This window comes from Thalassophryne amazonica, chromosome 3 (genome assembly GCF_902500255.1).
Source record: "Thalassophryne amazonica chromosome 3, fThaAma1.1, whole genome shotgun sequence".
Lineage (NCBI taxonomy): Eukaryota > Metazoa > Chordata > Actinopteri > Batrachoidiformes > Batrachoididae > Thalassophryne > Thalassophryne amazonica.
The window spans coordinates 62568156-62587886 of NC_047105.1; the positions used below are offsets into that span (position 1 = coordinate 62568156).

Sequence of the window (19731 nt, forward strand, 5' to 3'; positions counted from 1 at the left end):
AGTCCAAATAATGAAAACAAACGATTACCTGAGTCCAGCCGAGCTCCGAACTGCCAGTCGTTCACTCCACCAGAACCGCCTCTAAATTCCCAAACAATTTATAACCCCTTACAAAAAAACAAAAATAGCCCAAATAACTAAACAACCAAAGGTTTTTTTTTGTGTGTGTGTGTCCATTTTTATGCCTGTCCCAGAACACCTGGAGATACGTCATCACTATCTTTCTTGACGCTTATGTGACTGGGGCAATATGGCGGCTTCAGCTCGTCCGAGCTGCATGGGCTCATCCGCAAGAGGAGCCAGAAGTCCCGTCGGAGGAGTCTCAGTGGCGCGAAGAAGAGGCAGCCCAGATCTGTGTCGGGGAAAGCCCCGAGATGAAAAAACCCGCTCTGATGTCCGTCCTCTGTCGCGTCCACGCTCCTTTATCCGATCATCTAGACGAATAACCAAAGATATTAGTTCATCTAAATCTTTTGGTTCGTCATAGACTGCTAGCTCGTCTTTTAATGGATCGTTCAAACCATCTACAAACACTCCTCTTAAAGCTGCGGCATTCCAACCGGACTGAGCAGAAAAAATTCGGAAATCCACGGAATAATCCGCCGCACTCCGCCTCCCCTGCCTGAGATTCAGCAACCATTGGGCAACGGTATTTGTTTTCACCGGATGGTCAAAAACCAAGCGGAACTCCTGGGAGAAATCCTTAAAGGATCCTAACAATGGAGAGTTATTACTCCACAACGCAGTGACCCAAGCTAAAGCGTCACCTCGGAGCAAATTTGTCACATATGAGACACGACTACCATCAGAAGAGAAGGAAGCCGGTCGCTGAGCAAAAACCAGAGAACATTGCATCAAAAACGGAGCACAGGCTTCAACGTTTCCCGCATAAGGCTCCGGATGACAAATGATTGGTTCGGAAGCCAAATCTCTGGGTGACGGAGTTATCTGCACCGGTATCGATGGTGCCGCAGCTGGAGCAGCAGGAAGCGGAACGGCTTGCGCTGCAAGCTCCGTAACGCGGGCATCTGTTTGTTTAATTTGGTTTGCGAGATGCTGTAATTGCTCCCATATTTTCTCCAAGTGTTCTTGAACTCTTTCGGCAAACGGAACCGCTTCTGCCGCTGGGTCCATTTTGGAATGGCCGGGAACTACTGTTATGTGCAGACACAGGTTGAGGAGCGGACCAACGTCTGACCGAACCCAGCGCTAAATAACCAGAAAGCGGTTCCACAAACAAAACGATTTTATTTCCCCTCCAGTGCAATAATTAGTGTACAACATAAATATTTGGTTTGTCTGGCAGAGTGAAGGACGGCGCGCTCTCCAGCGCCCAAAAGGATCGAAGCCTCGGCGCTTCTGGACTCAGATTCACCGCCAAACACCCCCCAGGTGGACACGACAAACTGACTCTGTGAAGGATGGAAAAGGTGAGGTAAATCAACAGAGCTACAGCAAATATCTTTCAAAGGCACACACTATCAGCAACACATTCAGGTCTGAATTTAAGCTTTATGTAAATGAGCAGCTTCTCACAACAGGTGGAGGATCATCAGTCCGTACGCCACGGCAGTGAGAAGCAAACTGCACAATTCTCATCAATGTTCAAATATACTGCGTAACAAAATGCCAAATTACTATTAACGATCATTCAGACAATAATCACCTGTAATGTGTGCTGACAGCATATGTCCCTCACCCGTCCTCCTTCACAGGCACGATGTGTCAAACCCTGGCGCGGTCCTCAGCGTCTCACAAACGAACGTCACAAGGTCGAGTTCCCGGCAATTCTGCTTGAACCACTCATGGCTTAAATGCAGAACGCCATCTCATTATCTGCTTCAGCTGAAAGTCTTTAAGTTTACACGTGAGCATCATCCACAGGTGCTGCGAGTCAGTAGGCCTGCACGTAAACATCCTCCACAGGTGCAGCTAATAATGCTGATGAGGGTGAAGGACTCTTCTGCCAGCACCATCTCCACAGACAAAAACCAGTTTGCATACCACCTGGAGAGCAAAGAAAAGAAAAACAACACAAAAACATCCAGCCAAACCCCCCAATACACAACAATTTCCTTGTATTTGCCCTGTTGAGGTTTCAGATCCCACAAAAATCTCACAAAACTTCGAAGAGGTCGCTGCGCTGCGAGATGTCATTAACATTGAGAATTGCATTGAGTAGGACGATATGTACACTGTCAGTGTTAGTTTTACACTGGTGAATTTACTGTATAGTCTCCTCCTTGCACAGTCACTCATTTTTTTGAGATAGATTTCAGTCCAGGACATATTTAGTGATTTGAAAATGTTCATGTATCCATCCCTTGATTTGTCTAATGGCTGTAAAAGTGATGATTCACTTCTGACATAAAGGGCACCATTACTTGTGCGAAATATTTTGGCTTGATATTTCTGTTTAATTTATGATACTATTGACTTGATTTGTTTAAAGGGAATCATTTTAGAAATTTTAATATCAAGAAGTCAGATTCCACTCCCCAAAATGGCCGACAGAAATTAAAATGTGTAAAAGGTCAAGGGTGTGTAGACTTTCTATCCACTGCATGTCCGTAGGTTTTAACCAAATTGAGACCTATGATGATGCTGAGTTTATGGGTTAGTTTGTATTTACGTCTTATGTATGAAACCAAGATAAACTTATATCAAAGTGTACCACACAAGTCACATTACTTTAGCAAACAGGGTGAAGCACGGGGAGTCATGTGATGAGAAAATCATACTTTACTGTTTTTCATTTGTAGGCGTGTGGTCAGAGAGGTGGGTGGGGCAGGGAGAAAGTTACTTGGCATTGGTAGCGCTGCTTAGCATCTTGCGTATGGCCTGGGCAATGGCATCCCGGTCAATGCCATAGATCTTGAGCAGTTCGTGTGGTTTGCCACTACGGGGAACATGGGACACGGCCAAGTGATGAAGATTGATGCCAGGCTGATTAACCACTGCTGAGCACAGCGCCTCTCCAAGGCCACCTGTGGAATGACAGTTCATGATAGATTAAGTGCATAGAAATTTAAAGGATATCTGTTAAACATTTGTGAAGCTAATACAGGGCTCCAGGTCTTTCAAAAACAAAAAAAAAAAAGATCAAGTTTGTAGCCAAAAATACCTTACAGACACTGAAGTGATGTATAGAAAAACTCGCCTAAACCATCATCGTATAAACCGGATATTCACACTCACTGGACAAAAGCAGAAGTCCCAATTCTTTTTTTATGGTTTTCCATGTAATAAATACCGTATATACTGGATTTTCACTCACATCGGACAAAACATCCTGTCTTATCACAATGCATTTCCATTAAAACCCCTTGCATGTACTAGACAGAGCAGTCTGGATGTGCCCAGTAACAGAGGTACAAAATGAAGTTCAGTACCGACACGCAATGATTTGAGGAAAGTGGGTCCCATATTTCCATGATTAAAGCCATTCATTTTTTCAAATCGTGCTCAGACACCTGACCTAAACTAGGCAGGGCATAATTCAAGTCCAGTGATTATTACAATTACAGTGCTGCCTGCACTGTAATTATGTGTTAAGTTTCACACATATCCCTGGGTGTGGCGAACCAAACCGCATTAGATCAGAGCCCCCTGTGTGGCTGAGAACCCTCCCCGTAGCCTGACGCACACCTGCTAAACGACTGAGACCGCAAAGGCTGTGATGTGTCACTTTTACATTTTCGCTCCTTCCTCCCCTGTCATATTTTAAAAGTTTTTGCAGTGCGCCTATGATTACATTTCAATCATGGATCTAATACAATGCAGACTTCACAACACGGAGTAAGGAAAAGATGCTCAAATGACCCATAATTCATGGAGGAAATTGTACATACTGTATCGTTGGTTTGGTGGTTCACAATTGTATAAAGAAGTGGAGCTCATTGAGGGACAAATTAATCCAGAAAAAGCTGCTGTTCCTGCGGTAAATTGCATAAAGATGTGACAGAGAACTTTAAAAGGATCACGTACATGTAAATGTCATTGCATGGCCACAGAGAAGCATAAATCATTCTTTAGGATTTTAAGTTAAGGTACCACTCTGCAGTGGACTTAGAAAAAAGAGTGATTTGTCCAAATGTAATCTTTTTAATGCACGTAATCTCCAGTGCTGATTTAAGGCAGGTGTTTAATCAAGGAAATACATAAGGTTAATTGGAGCTGGGGATTCCCAGATTTTTCTTCTGTTTGGATCTGAAGGGAATCTGTACATCTTGAAGCCCTTGTTGTGTCTATTGTGCATCCAAATGTACAACAGCCCACATTTTCAACGAATAAATGAATAAAATCGCTGGATTTACATGCAGATAGATTAACAGCAAATGCTATTTTGGCCCCAAGATGACATCACAAGTGACAAGTCACATCCACCCTTTTCAGGTTTCAAATCCCGCAATACCTCGGAGAGGTCACCGCGCTGCAAGATCTCAGTAACACTGAGAAATGCGTTGAAACGCTCTGATCGGGCTGCACTTTAACCACTTCACACAGACAACACCATTAACATCACAACATAAAACTATTTTTATATTGTGCCTAAAACTCTCATGAATATATTCTCTGGGTTTATAGACGTTGTTATTGCGTTTGTTTTATGTAAACATGCGAGAATCACAGGCTGTCTCTCCGTTATTTTCAATGGGAGCTGCTGTGAGCTACGATCACTTCCTGATCATGTCGTTCTGGGGGAAAGTGAAGTTTGCTCTTTAACGTCTTGATTATTGTTCTTTACAACACTGTTTGTCCTCTTTGTTCCAGACTAATATATATAATATGTCTGAAATTCGGTTTCTGTTTATTAAATTCCACGCAGATTAAATGTAACAGACACGGATTATTTGTTATAATTGTTTTAGCAAGTTTTCAGAGTATCATGCAGCAGTCTCTTATTAACGTGACGAAAAGCATAAAAAAAATACATTTTTGTAGTATAATATTCATTTACAATTGTCATCATGTGGATTCTCTATGTTGTTTTGACTGCAGCGACTCTCTGGCATGCAAGGGATTATGGGATACATGAAAACCCTGGATGACTGTTTTTCCTGACTCATCATGTTGCTACTCTCTGAATGAAGGGACTCTACATTTGTCCATCCCCAAAAAACTGTACAAGGAAAATACCCAATTAGAGTTTAATACAAACAGAATTAATAACCCAGTGTAAAGATACACTGCTTAAATCAGACAGATCCATCTCAAATCAAGTGAGCAGTGGTTTTACACATATAGCTGCTCTCACTGCCCTCTGCTCATTGTCGTGGTGCAGTGAAAATAATGAATGAAATATTTAACATCAGACAGACTGTAACTGCATCATTGGTACAGTGAGGTCCGTGGTGCTGTTAACGGCCACAGTTGTGTGTGTTATCTAGCTCACAGCGAGTCCCGTGGGCACATGCTCAGCTAAGGAGATCTGACAGCACTTTCTGACTCAAACAGTTCCAAAATGCATCACCTTGCCTGCAATGAGGGCATGCGGGACTCCGTCTCCCTCAACCAATAAGCAAATGCCACCACATTGCATCGTCATCACGGAACCAATAAAAACATGCCACCACAACACACCAGAGTATCTGGACCAATGACAGAATCCCCACTGCGCTGGTTGTCTCGATGCAATATGCAAAAATTTGAGCAGTAGGAACAACATATCAAAACCGACCTTCATAATAGTGATCTTCCACGGTGAGGACACGGCCCCTGGTAGCACGAGTGTGGTCCATGATGGTTTTGAAATCCAGAGGTTTGATTGTGAAGGGGTCAATGATCCTGACAGAGATCCTCTCTGGAAAACCAAATAATGTGGCGTAAGAATGCAACGTTATATAGTTAACAAGACATATGTTAAGTAACTAATAATAATTGATGAGCTATTCATCTGACCACAAGAATCCTAAAAATGTTTCTATATGTGAGGGTTTATTTAAAAATAAAAAACTAAAGCGGGTAAAACAAGCACAGTCTATGCAAAATTACTGGAAAGGTCAGGTGAACATTTGTGAATTATTTTAAATGAGTATATGCTGAAATGCTGTTACACAAAACTATGGTTAGTGATGCATCTGGTTCAGCTGTCAAGTCTTAATATAAAAACACATTTAAAACCAGTGCTAGTAAGTAACTAGAGATCTGTGATCGAGATCACAAAATGATAAGTGTCAGTCTGCCATACTATTTGGATGCATGTGTTGTATATCGATGGTAGTCAATATTTTTTGGAGATACCCAAGTTAACAAACCAAATTTCCCCTTGAAGATGTCCTACTGGAATTATTTTGCTTCATGTATATCTTCATGTGACGTTTCACTGAAATTCATGATGCACTTTCGGAGGAGTTGTGATTACGGAGTCAATATCACATTATGCATCCATTAAACACAAAAGTACACCTTGAACATGTTGAAGTGCAATTGTTTGACTTCATGCACATCTTCATGTGGTATGTGCTACTATTGTGTGATGTTTCACTGAAATCCATAATGTGGTTTTGGAGGAGTTGCAAGACTTTTTAATAAATGAATATGGGTGTACCCTCCTAACTGACCTCTTCATATAATTTTCCCATTCTGTACCTTTGTTTGCCCTACAATAGACTGGCATCCCACCACCACCCCCCACCCCCTGATGACCCTTGATTGGCATAAGCGGGCATAGAAAATAAATGAATGAACAAATGTACCTTTCTTTAAATGTTCAGCTGCTGCCAGAGCCTCCTGCAGGGGGACACCTGCTGCCACCACAGTCACCTGGTCATCCTTGCTCTGGTGCACCACCTTTTTGAGAATGCATGTAACAAAATAACACATAACACTTCTGCAAATTCACTAGAGTTGGGGATGGGGGGGGTGCATGAAACACACAAATAGATGATTCATGGTATGAACTCAGTTCTATTTAGGGCAGCTTTTCCATCCAATAAATATATATAGCCCCAACTAAATTACATTAGTTAATTAATTAAAAAATTAATTAACTACATTAATTAATTAATTTGTTTTTGTTTCTGTTCTGTTTAATCTGTGCATCATACTGTTAATTGTTCCATGTTTGGATGTTTGGTGTATTGATTAATCTACAAAAACGTTTTGCTCGTCTTCGTGTTTTCTTTTTTGTAGTTGCTGTTATGAGTGCATATACAACCCCTGGCAAAAATTATGGAATCACCGGCCTCGGAGGATGTTCATTCAGTTGTTTAATTTTGTAGAAAAAAAGCAGATCACAAACATGACACAAAACTAAAGTCATTTCAAATGGCAACTTTCTGGCTTTAAGAAACACTATAAGAAATAAGGAAAAAAAAAAAATTGTGGCAGTCAGTAACGGTTACTTTTTTAGACCAAGCAGAGGAAAAAAATATGGACTCACTCAATTCTGAGGAATAAATTATGGAATCACCCTGTAAATTTTCATCCCCAAAACTAACACCTGCATCAAATCACACCTTGGAGAGCTGTTGCACCAAGTGGACTGACATGAATCATGGCTCCAACACGAGAGATGTCAACTGAAACAAAGGAGAGGATTATCAAACTCTTAAAAGAGGGTAAATCATCACGCAATGTTGCAAAAGATGTTGGTTGTTCACAGTCAGCTGTGTCTAAACTCTAGACCAAATACAAACATGGGAAGGTTGTTAAAGGCAAACATACTGGTAGACCAAGGAAGACATCAAAGCGTCAAGACAGAAAACTTAAAGCAATATGTCTCAAAAATCGAAAATGCACAACAAAACAAATGAGGAACGAATGGGAGGAAACTGGAGTCAACGTCTGTGACCGAACTGTAAGAAACCGCCTAAAGGAAATGGGATTTACATACAGAGAAGCTAAACGAAAGTCATCATTAACACCTAAACAGAAAAAAACAAGGTTACAATGGGCTAAAGAAAAGCAATCGTGGACTGTGGATGACTGGATGAAAGTCATATTCAGTGATGAATCTCGAATCTGCATTGGGCAAGGTGATGATGCTGGAACTTTTGTTTGGTGCCGTTCCAATGAGATTTATAAAGATGACTGCCTGAAGAGAACATGTAAATTTCCACAGTCATTGATGATATGGGGCTGCATGTCAGGTAAAGGCACTGGGGAGATGGCTGTCATTACATCATCAATAAATGCACAAGTTTACGTTGATATTTTGGACACTTTTCTGATGTTTGAGGATGATGAAATCATTTTTCAAGAAGATAATGCATCTTGCCATAGAGCAAAAACTGTGAAAACATTCCTTGCAAAAAGACACATAGGGTCAATTTCATGACATAGGGTCAATGTCAAAGAGCAGGTGTGATTTGATGCAGGTGTTAGTTTTGGGGATGGAAATTTACAGGGTGATTCCATAATTTATTCCTCAGAATTGAGTGAGTCCATATTTTTTTTTCCTCTGCTTGGTCTAAAAAAGTAACCGTTACTGACTGCCACAATCTTTTTTTCTTGATTTCTTATAGTGTTTCTTAAAGCCAGAAAGTTGCCATGTGAAATGACTTTAGTTTTGTGTCATGTCTGTGATCTGCTTTTTTTCTACAAAATTAAACAACAGAATGAACATCCTCTGAGGCCGGTGATTCCATAATTTTTGCCAGAGGTTGTAGATAACTCCACTCGATTCTATAAAATGCTTTTCCTATTGGGGAAAGTGCAGTGACACGGACCCACAACAGGGGGCGCAAATGAACGGTCAATAGATGAGCCAAAAGGTAACAATTTAATGTTGTGAATGTGCACAACGACTATACAGACAATCTCAGAATATGATAGCAGTCAATACACAAAGGTGACGTGTGGGCAGGCTCGAGGATAGAAGACGTCTGTCCTGAGAAGAGCCGGAACCACACGATTTCCGCCGCCACCGAACCTGGTGAATACTGGAGCCGACAAGTCCCGAATTCCCAGGTGATCACCGTCCCCGACTGTCGGATCTGGTACTGCTGGTGAGGAGCACAAACAGTGAGATGTGGGTGTGTGTACACCCAGTAACAAAAACAGTCAGAAGGTGGAAAGTCACCTCCACCTCTAATCACACACTCGTGCAGCTCCTGTCAACCACTTATCTGGTTGGGGTGTGAAGCGAAGCCGTCGCTGATCACACCAAACGCCAATCCCACAGATAAGGAAACACAGGAAAACAGCTGCAAAGAAGTTCAGACTATTAGTCAGTGTTTTCAGTTTAGCAGAGAATTACCTTCACAGGTAGATGGTATCTCGGCAATGAGGTGGAGATGACGTCCGGGTTTTATGGAGTAGTATGATGAAGCGTAGATGGGTGACAGCTGTCATGAGATAATGAGTGACAGCTGTCACCCCCGGCTGTGTCCGTGGCGGCAGCGCCCTCTCGTGCCTGAAGCCCGCACTTCAGGCAGGGCGCCCTCTGGTGGTGGGCCAGCAGTACCTCCTCTTCTGGCAGCCCACACAACATTTTCAGCATCTAATGATAGAAAGGTGTGGTCTATGGAATTTTGTTTTTTGTATAGCAAATTCATTAAGCGTCGAATGTTGTGGAATGCCTGTCGGCCAAGTACAAATCCGTTTTGGTCATTTAATATTAATTTGGGGATATAGGGCTCAATCCTCCGAGCCAAAGCCTTACATAGTATTTTTATGTCACAGGACATTAAAGATATAGGATGATAAGAACCCATTTCTGTAGGGTCTTTATCAGCTTTTAAGAGAACAGAGATTGCAGCCTGTCTTAGGGAAGGTGGGAGGGTGCCACTCTCATAGGACTCTTTAAACATTTCAAGTAGGTGAGGCATTAATTTGTCAGCAAATCTTTTATAGATTTCAATTGGAAGGCCATCTGGCCCAGGGGCAGTTCCTGTGTTCATATGATTCAGTGCTTCCTTCAGTTCAATACTTAGTTGTTTATTGAGCTCAATTTTGCCCCCCTCAGACAGTGTAGGAAACTGAATTCAATCCAAAAATCTGTTTTGCTCATTTAAATCCTCTGAAATTTCAGAGTTATATAGAGTTTGATAGTATTCTGCAAAAGCATTATTGATACTGATTGGATCAACAAGGTTCTCCCCACTGTCAAGAGTAATTGAATTGATTGCCCTGCTTGTTTGTATTTTTTTAGTCGCCAAGCCAGACGTTTCCCAGCTTTTTCCCCTTGATCGTAGTATGATTGTTTGAGCCAAAGAAGTTGAGTTGCAATTTTGCTTGTGCTGAGCTTGTTATATTCAGATTTTAATATGAGAAGTCTTTTTTGCTTCTTTGCATCATCACAGTGATACAATTGCTCTTGTAAATATTTTATTTGTTTTTCAGTACCCTTCAATTTCTCCAAATGAGTTTTAGATTTTTGTCTGGTAAAACTTATAATTTCCCCCCGCAGATAAGCTTTAAAAGCCTCCCATTTAAGTGATGCACTAGTTTGGTCTGTATTGAAAGAAAAATACTCTGATATTTTCCCCTTATTATACTGTACAAACTCAGAAGACTTTAGCCATCTAGCTTGGAATCTAAATGGGCGAGGAGCATAGTAATAGCTTGGAAATTTGATGGACAAAACAACTGGAGCATGGTCCGAAAGTACAATAGACTCATAACAGCAGTCCTGGACCAAAGATACAAGGCTAGAGGAGATTAAGAAGAAATCTATGCGAGAATAGGTTTTTATAAGTGCTAGAGAAACAAGACTATTCATTCTAAAGTTGTCTCCAAATTTCAACTAAATTGAGGTCTGATATATTTTCCTATGATTTTCCGTGTTTGTTGGTGAGAATTGTTAGAGGTATTTGACCTATCCATCCTCGGATAAATCACACAGTTAAAATCCCCTCCTATTATGTATTGATCACTATAAGAAGACATGGTTAAAAATAAGTGTTGACAAAAAGCTGGGTCATCAACATTAGGAGTGTATAAACATACCAAATTAACTAATGTAGAAATAATGGTACCACTAAAAATTATAAATCTCCCACTTGGATCCAAGTATTTATCTCTTAATTGGAATGGAATTGAGTTATGGATTAATATTACGACTCCCCCCCCCCTTGCATGAGAAGTAAAATTTGAAAAAAAAAAAAGATCTTTCCTGGCCATCTGAACCTTATTCTATTCATATCTTTTTCTAGTAAATGCGTTTCCTTTAGAAAGCATATAGTGCTTTTCATTTGCTTAATCCTACCCAGCACTTGCTTCAGTTTAACAATTTTGTTAAGACCCCTAACATTCCAGCTGGAAGTATTTATAGAGCTAACAGACATAAAGACCTTGAGTTGGGAATTAGATTTGGAAAAACGCTTCTCATCATTATTCCCTTCACATGTAAAATAATAGAGATAAGTAATAAACCACACTGAGTGAATCCCCGATAATAATAATCCCTCCCACATTTCCCCAAACGAAATGTGATCTTGAACCCTTCTAACTTGTGAACTCTGGTTATATAGAACGTGCTGACCACTCTGTGGGTAACATTAAAGTAGACCTGCATTGAAATAAATGCAGTCAGATCTTTGGACCAAAAAATGACTTATATTTATACATAAGATCCTTCTGAATGTAGTAAAGTAAATCTGCAAGCCAGGATCTGTCATTCAACGGAGAAATCTTCATTTAAAAATGAGAAATTTACAGCTAAAATTTAGCCCTCCGCAAAACTGTCAGCACATCCTGGACGTTGCCAAGACGTCAGAGAGAAGACCCTCTCCCAGCATGCATTGCGCGCGCCAACTGTAATTTGTGGATTTACGTCAGTTTGCATCTGCACCTTTTTCTTGTCTTATACGGAAGGATCTACTTTTTTAAAACTTCATATTGTCTTGCGGTACACATTTCTTTTATTTGTGCTTGAAAATTATTTTTGGGGACTTTTTCATACGCCTGTTTGATTGAGTGGTGTCGCATTGAAAATCTACTGTCTTTCGCCTCCGGTGTACCGTCGCGGGGTACGGAGGCGAGACCCGCAAAGAATCCAAGTCATTAAAAAGATATAAACCTCTCTCAGCGGCCATGGAGCTCTGCGGCTCTGATTACCGAGACGTGCGGCGCTGCGGATTTTGCCGCAAGAAGTCTGTCCTTGCAAGCAACAGGTGTCACCGGCTGCTCCGCATCAAAACGGCGAGCATAGTCTCTGGACTTGTGCCAAGTTGGCTGCAACTCCATTCAGTAGACAGGGAGGTGTCTGCGGCTGCACAGCAGACACAGGGGTGTAAGTGGCCCGCGGCGGCATTTAACGAGCGCATGCACTCGGTAAGCGCATCGGAGGCAGTGAGAGCGGCGTCGGGGAAGAACGTCACCCGCTGTCGATGCCGCTTCTGATCTGAGCATGCAGAGCTGTATCTCGCATTCATTGCAACTTACTTTTGGATGTTGAAACCAGGATGTGTATAACAGTAACATTACTAACAGATAAAATCAATTTCAATGCGGGACGGACTGAAGGCGGGAACGCGTCGTCTTGTCACCGACGTCATGGAAATGATCCGGATGTACAAACTGTTTTCGCGGAGGGCTAAATTTTAGCTGCAAATTTGTCATTTTTAAATGAAGATTTCTCCGATGAATTACAAATTTGGGCTTACAGATTTACTTTACTGCATTCATAAGGGTCTTATAAATACATAGCTATTTCTTTCTGAGATCTGACCACATTTATTTCAATGCAGGTCTACTTTAAGCTGCGTCCTCATAAATGCAATGTAGTCACGGGTGTTCCCTGGCTAAAAAAAACAAAAAGAAAAACAAAGGACCAATAAAAAAAATATATATATAAAGTAATAATATTAAGTTAAATAAAATTTCCAGTAATAAAGAAAAAGCATATTTATGCCTGTCCCAATTCCAGTAAACGGAATGACAATAAAGTTATCAATAACATTCACTTACGTACACTATTGTTCATTGATGCAGCATATACCACAAAATGAAGTGCAAAGCAATCAGTCCTCTTCACAGTTTGAGTGCGAGGACAATTTCTTGATGTAGTCTTCTGCCTCCTGGACTGACCTGAAGACTGAACGCCTGTCATTGTGTGTGATGATCAGATGCGCGGGGTACAGCATGCCATAGCGGATATTCAGGGCTCGAAGTCGGGCTTTCACTCCATCAAAGCACCGCTGCTTCTGGCGGGTCTCAGAAGACAGATCCGGGAAGAAACTGACTCGATCTTCATAGTAGACAGTCTTCATTTTTCTGGCCGCTCTCAGGGTGGCTTCTCGGTCTCTGTAGTTTAGGAACTTCATATTGACCACCCTTGGTGTTGTAGAGTTGGGGTTCTGAGGTCCGATTCTGTGCGCTCTCTCGATCACGGGTTGCGTGTTAAAACAGTCACCAAGTGCCACTTTGAGCCACCTCTCCAAAAACCCACACATATCTGCACCCTCAACTTTTTCACGCAGACCAACCAGTCTAAGATTAGAGCGTCTGTTTCTGTCCTCGTTTTTGTTTACTTTGCTGGTAAGAAATTTCACATTTTTTTCCAATTGTTCAACTTTTCCTTGGAGAGAAGTTATCGCGTCTTCTGTTGTTATGCGCCCCTCCGCCTCCTCCAGTCTGCAAGCATGCGACTGTATATCTCCCTTAATGCTATTGATAGCTTCTAGTAAGTCTGCAGCTTGCTTCTCATTGTTTCCCTGCAGTTAATGAATAGCTTCAAGAATATCGCCGTTTGTCGCGGTCTCTTTTTCCACCGCTCCGGTGGTGGTTAGCATCTTGCTAGCATTAGCCTTGCTAGCTTCATTTTCTGTTGTTGAAGGCGATCCTGCTTTTCCAGTCTGTTGACTTGACTTATGGAGTTTGGGTGGCACAACAGCATGAAAAGTTCGATGGATGACTGAGTGAAGAAAAAATAAATGTCGGTCCAGTTTAAGGAGTTATTTTAGGGTTTTAGCCGGGAGCCATCCACGTTTGCGTCTTGACACTACTAAGCCTTAACCGTAAGTCCGAATATTACTAATTTAATTAAATTTCAACAATTTTCAGAAAACAGAAAGCTTTTGTTCAGACTGAGTCCTGCGTAATCTAAATCCTTCTTGAACTGCCTGCTGTCCTTAAAAGAAAGTAGTGCAGAGCTCACCTTGGCCTGTCCAACATGGAAGTCCTCACTGCTGTTGTAGATAACTGCGCTGTCTTGGCGGCTGGTTCGGATGTAGCAAACACCATTCGTGAAGGGAAACACGATAAGATCAAGACAGGAAACTTATCAACACCTGAGGTATTTTAGCAGCAGAGCAGTATCTCCTGTCTGTGATATTACCTTTGCATTTGCAGCCAGTTCCACAGCCTTCTCTGTGGACACGCCGTCGCTGGGATAAAAAATGGTTGAAGTAGGAAGGGCCCTGAACATAGCAATATCCTCTAGACCCATCATGGAGGGTCCTTCCTCACCTGTAACATATTCACAGGTGATTTAATGCACCTAAAAATGACAAAATCCTCAATGTTATCACCTGCTCAAGTGAGCGAATGCACGGAAACCCACAGACATGCACATAGGTAGGCAGAGTCTGCATGCAGTGTACCTGCACCAACAGAGGGACACCTGGTTCTCTGCTGACAGCTTCTAGGACAGACAGGAAAGGTGAAAAGAGGGGAAGACTGGGAACTAGCAGTATGGCTGAAGAAGGTAAATCAGTGAGGAAAACACAGGATTAGAGGGAGAGTGTAACCATTCACTCAAACACACACAGATTACTGCTTTTAACACATTTAGTCCCACTTGGAATGCTGTGAGAGTGATCGGGAGGGAATGGGATTTGGGAATTGGCTGCCTCATATGTGAAAAAATATATACAGTAATAGTGAAAGCATCAGTATTGTTCTTGGGTTGTGTAGTCGGGTTGACTAACCAGTAGACAGGCCGCAGTGGGAACCACACAGGTTGATGTTGCTTTCTGAGGCGGCTGCCGTGCGGATTTGGTCATAGGCATGTGTGAAAAAAGAAGCAAGAGTACTGGCAAACACAACGTTCCTTTCACGAGCAGCACATCCTGTGGCAACGCTGACCTGGAAAAGGATATGAGACATAGTTTATGAAAATCTATCCAAGGATGTGACATTTCTTCACAAAGCACCAAATATGTGGAAGGCTGCATGGTTGCTGGTGTCAGATTGGATGAGGGGAGATGACAGCTCTGCAGCTGTGCTGGTGTCACCAACAAAACGGTTGGGCTTGAGATCAGAGGATCCTTGGTTCAAATCCCACACTGACTGGAAAATCACTAAGGCCCCTTGGGCATGGTCCTTAATCCCCTAGTTCAGTGTTGGGCAACTTGTTCCAGAAAGGGCCAAGAGGGTGCAGGTTTTCTTTGCAGCCACTGACTCCACCAGGTGATTTCACTGATTAATATCACTTTTGACAGATGGTTCGTTTAGGACACAAATGCAAGACTCACAAACACAGCTCTGGTTGACAAACTTTAGTGGTGTGACCAGCAGTGGTCAGTACACGGGTAGAGAGTCCAAAAAACACAGCAGCAGTATTATTATCATCAGGCTTAATCGTGGTCGGAACAAACAGGCAGGAGGTCAAATACACAATGAGACAGGCAGGACTATGGAACACAAACGAGCGCTGGAAAGAAGGCACAGGGCGCATCAATCTGGCAAAGAAAAAAAGCAGAATGAGCAGTATATATACACCCCAGTGATGAGCTGAAAATTGAGAACAGGTGAGCGTGGAAAGCACCAGAAAGGGGGGCGTGACCAGAGTGAGAGAGAGAGAGAGACAGACACGCCCACCACCAAGAAAGGCCAAAAGACCCAAACAGAAAAGAATCCAACAAGAAAATAAACAAATGGGAAGACAACCAACAGACAAAAACGGATCACAACCAAGAAATAAAAAAGGATCGAACACACCCCCTGACAACTTTGAGCAAATGGAATCAGTTAATCCATTTCAAAATGAGCAAATATTTGCACAAAAACAATAAAGTTTATCAGTTTGAAGATTAAATATCTTGTCTTTGTGGTGTATTCAACTGAATATAGGTTGAAGAGGGTTTGCAAATCATTGTATTCTGTTTTTAATTTACATTTTTCACAACATCCCAACTTCATTGGAATTGGGGTTGTAGTTTATGGATTTCAGTTTATGGATCAATTACTGCAGGAAATCTTTATCGCAAACCTTATCGCATTACGCGAAGTATTTCATTGAAAATAATGCTTTTTAGACCAATCCACAACACGTCTTAACAGCCTCAATGCTTGCAGTGTCAAAGATGTTTATAAAAAAAAACACGCTGTACGACGTTTATAAAGAAAAACACACTATAAGGGCCTTTCACACTGCAAGCATCAATGGCGTTAGACATGTTGCGGATCGGTCTAAAGAGTATTATTTTCAACGAGACTGTTCGCGTTGCATCTCAATCCAAATACAGAGTGGCTATACGCCCAACCGTTGGTTCAATAAAGCAAATATGCGAGCATATAAGCCCAACACCAACTAACCAATGAGCACGCTTGTAAGTTCACTTCTGGTTTCAATGCGGGGGGGGGTTGCAGCCCGCGGAGGGATTGTGATCTAAAACGGTTCTGTTTGGCTCATCACGCCAAGGGCAATGTGTCAAACTAACACCATCTTACAGGTAACAAGCAGCAATTTGTTAATAAAAACTGTTTCGTCGTCGTTAACAGGCGTCCGTTCAAAATCCTTATGAAGTTTGTCAGCTTTCATCCATTGCAGTGTTTTTTTTTTTCTCGCAGTAATTAAAGATGGCGCCATTAAATGAGTCAAACATACGCCGCTTTTCACGTCGCAATAGAGCCTTAAAAAAGTGGTGTAAAAAATGTGGTTTAGATGCACAAAACGTGACAAATACACGATCATGGTTGGGCGAATGAGGTAAGACATTATATTTATCTGCCCAACGGTTGGGCGTGTAATGTTCAATGTATGACTTATCTGCCCAACGGTTGGGCGAATAGCCTTTGCCTTGAAAATAATGCTTTTTAGACCAATCCACAACACGTCTAATGGCCTCAACGCTCACAGTGTCAAAGACGTTTATGAAAAAAAAAACACTGTACAATGTTTATAAAGACAAACGCTGTAAGGACCTTTCACACTGCAAGCGTCAACAGCATTAGACGCATTGCGGATCGGTCTAAATAGCATTATTTCAATGAGACGCTGAAAATAATGCTTTTTAGACCTATCCGCAACGAGCCTAATGCCCTCAACACTTGCAGTGTCAAAGACGTTTATAAAAAAACACACTGTAAGATGTTTATAAAAAAAATGCTGTAAGACGTTTATTTTTTAAAAAGACACACACAGTAAGGCATTTATGACTGCACCTATGTCAAGATAATCTACTATGATTTTCGGTCTTTCTTCAGTTACTTTATTCGAGATTAAAATATGAACAATTATAAACTGTACACTCTTGTACTTGTGCAAAAGCTGTGACCTTTTTCTTTTTTAAATAAAAGATAAGCAGACAAACATGATGTTTACATTAGGTTGTTTTGTTTTACAATAAATTAAATTCAACTTTTACATGTCACGTGGTTTTTCAGTTGAGTTCAATTCAAATCACTATTTATCCCCAAGGGGCAATTTTGTAAAGGCATGACAGTAGCTTGAAGAACTTAAAGAAACAAACAAAGTAACATACACACAGTTTCAATAGTCTAGTAAAAATATTGATGATTCATCTGTCAGACTGCCAGAAATTGTGTCCCCCATCTTTATAGCTGGCATTACATCCTACTATCAGGTCTTTTGTCTTTATCGATACCTAATTACTACAGTAAATTTGAAGAAGTCTTGTCTTTATTTAGCACAGTTGCGTAGGGGACACAGATTCTGGCAGTCGCCATCTCTCAGCCTGCCAGAAAATGTATCCCCTATCTTCAATTCAATCCAACTGAGTACTGTAGTATAAGCAGCAGGACCCCACTGCAGTGTGCAGACAATTTTGTGTCACTACACCTTATAACAATGATGCTATAGAAAATTTAAACAATGAAAAATTCCCTTAAATTTTTAAAAGCCATTTTTCCATAATGGCTATAAATGCCTTATAAATGAATGCATGGCTAAAAAAAAAAAAAAAAAAAACTCTTTCCAGAAGAGAGCTTTGAACATTTGAACACACTTCTAATACGTATGTGGTAAAGGGAGAAACTGATCTATTTTAATCTTTCTCTATGATCTCAGCCAGTGAAGCTGAATGGAACCAGTGAGTGAGTGGAAATCAGAGTAGGACCACTCACCTGGATTGATTTTGTTAATAACCAGTGCTATTTTTCCTAATTTAACTTTGTGCAAATGATGAACTTAAGGAATTTCTACACCGCTTTTCCATCTGAGAGCATATGCTCAACACACTTTATCGTAGTTCCTCACTATTCACCCAATCACACAAAGACACACTCATAGAACAAAGGCAGCAGCTCCCATGCAAGTCCATCAGACACAGGAACAACTCAGGGATTTGGACTCTGCTCAAGGGAACGTGGTGCTCTTTAGAGTGATACAAATTCTGTTAACTTTCCCCACCGACATTTATCCATCCGGTTGGGATCAAGTCTTCAAACCTTCTACTTCTCTTGCCTCATGAGTAAACCTCAAACTAATATTTCATTCACCAAGAAAAAGACTCAACGACGCTACAATGCCAGTAACTATAGATTTATCATGAATAATAACATTGCAGACAGTATGAAATTTCAACCTTAAAATTCAGTGTTTCCACGTCTAATCTGTCAGAGGCCTTCCTGTTCTACCAATCAACTTCTGACTTAATTCACACATTCATCCAGATGTCCACACCCTCTTAATATTTTACTTCTGAATACACTTGTCATGACTGCTTATCATCATTCACACGTGCACACGCCTGACCTAGATTGTTGCTGGTTGCTGCTGGAGCTGCAACAGCACAAGGGAGAAATGTCTTGAATCAAAATATGAATCCGAGGTGAAACCGAAAATAAAATGCGAGACAGGAGCATGTTACACGGCGTCTAACGGGACAGAGAGCAGCCACAGAGACGCCACAACGTAGGTCATGTCACTGTGCGTCCTTATGGTATGAATGGACATCCCATGTACAATTTATCAACAAAGCCACTGAAATATGAGGATGACATCGACATAAGAACAGACAACAGAGTTCTGAAACAAAAGAGATTAATGAAATAATCTGACGGTTTAAATTATAGGATTTTCCTTAACAAGGGGGGTATACTGTGCATTTGTTTTTACAATTAAACATGGTCGAGAGTTTAATTTTAAACATTCTCACAGTGCCACATTTTCATCACTGTGCATGTGCAAATTCATCTGTTATAAGCAAAATATCGACCTGAAACAACTCAATTTAAACATGTGAGACATGGCCATGGCTGTGTGTGAGACATGCCCACTGAGTGCGTCTGTGCTCTGCGCACATTTCATTCTCATGAAGTGCACATAGATGTACGAAACGTAATGCACACATATTAATACATAACCCATGTAACTGTCCGCTGGGAGGTAGTGATCATGTGCCCAAAACAAAATGGTGTATCTTGTGACCGTAAGAAAGAAACAAAAAAAGAAGGCAGATATTCTCATTGTTATTCTAACTCTGTTGGTTCTGAATGAGGATGTATGTTCTGTATGAGGAATGCACATGTGCACATACAAGTTTTTGTTTGATATCATATGAACCATTTCATGAGAATATGCTGCTGTGTGACACATGTACCTGAGCTGTGAGCCTTTCAATTCAAGTTTACATGAACACAAACATGTCATTTGTTACA

General features: G+C 41.2%; 1 protein-coding gene across 1 annotated transcript in view; it reads right to left on the minus strand.

The window, feature by feature from the left end:
• Positions 1 to 2731: 2731 nt before the first annotated feature.
• Positions 2732 to 19731, minus strand: part of tkta (transketolase a) — a 36966-nt gene continuing 19966 nt past the window's right edge. Inside the window, exons 9-14 of the mRNA XM_034166495.1 lie at positions 14817 to 14973; positions 14225 to 14355; positions 14045 to 14128; positions 6699 to 6792; positions 5681 to 5803; positions 2732 to 2987 (exon numbers count right to left, since the gene is read on the minus strand). Coding sequence (XP_034022386.1) covers positions 2800 to 2987; positions 5681 to 5803; positions 6699 to 6792; positions 14045 to 14128; positions 14225 to 14355; positions 14817 to 14973 — 777 coding nt within the window. The 3' untranslated portion in view covers positions 2732 to 2799. The remainder of the gene's footprint in view (positions 2988 to 5680; positions 5804 to 6698; positions 6793 to 14044; positions 14129 to 14224; positions 14356 to 14816; positions 14974 to 19731) is intronic.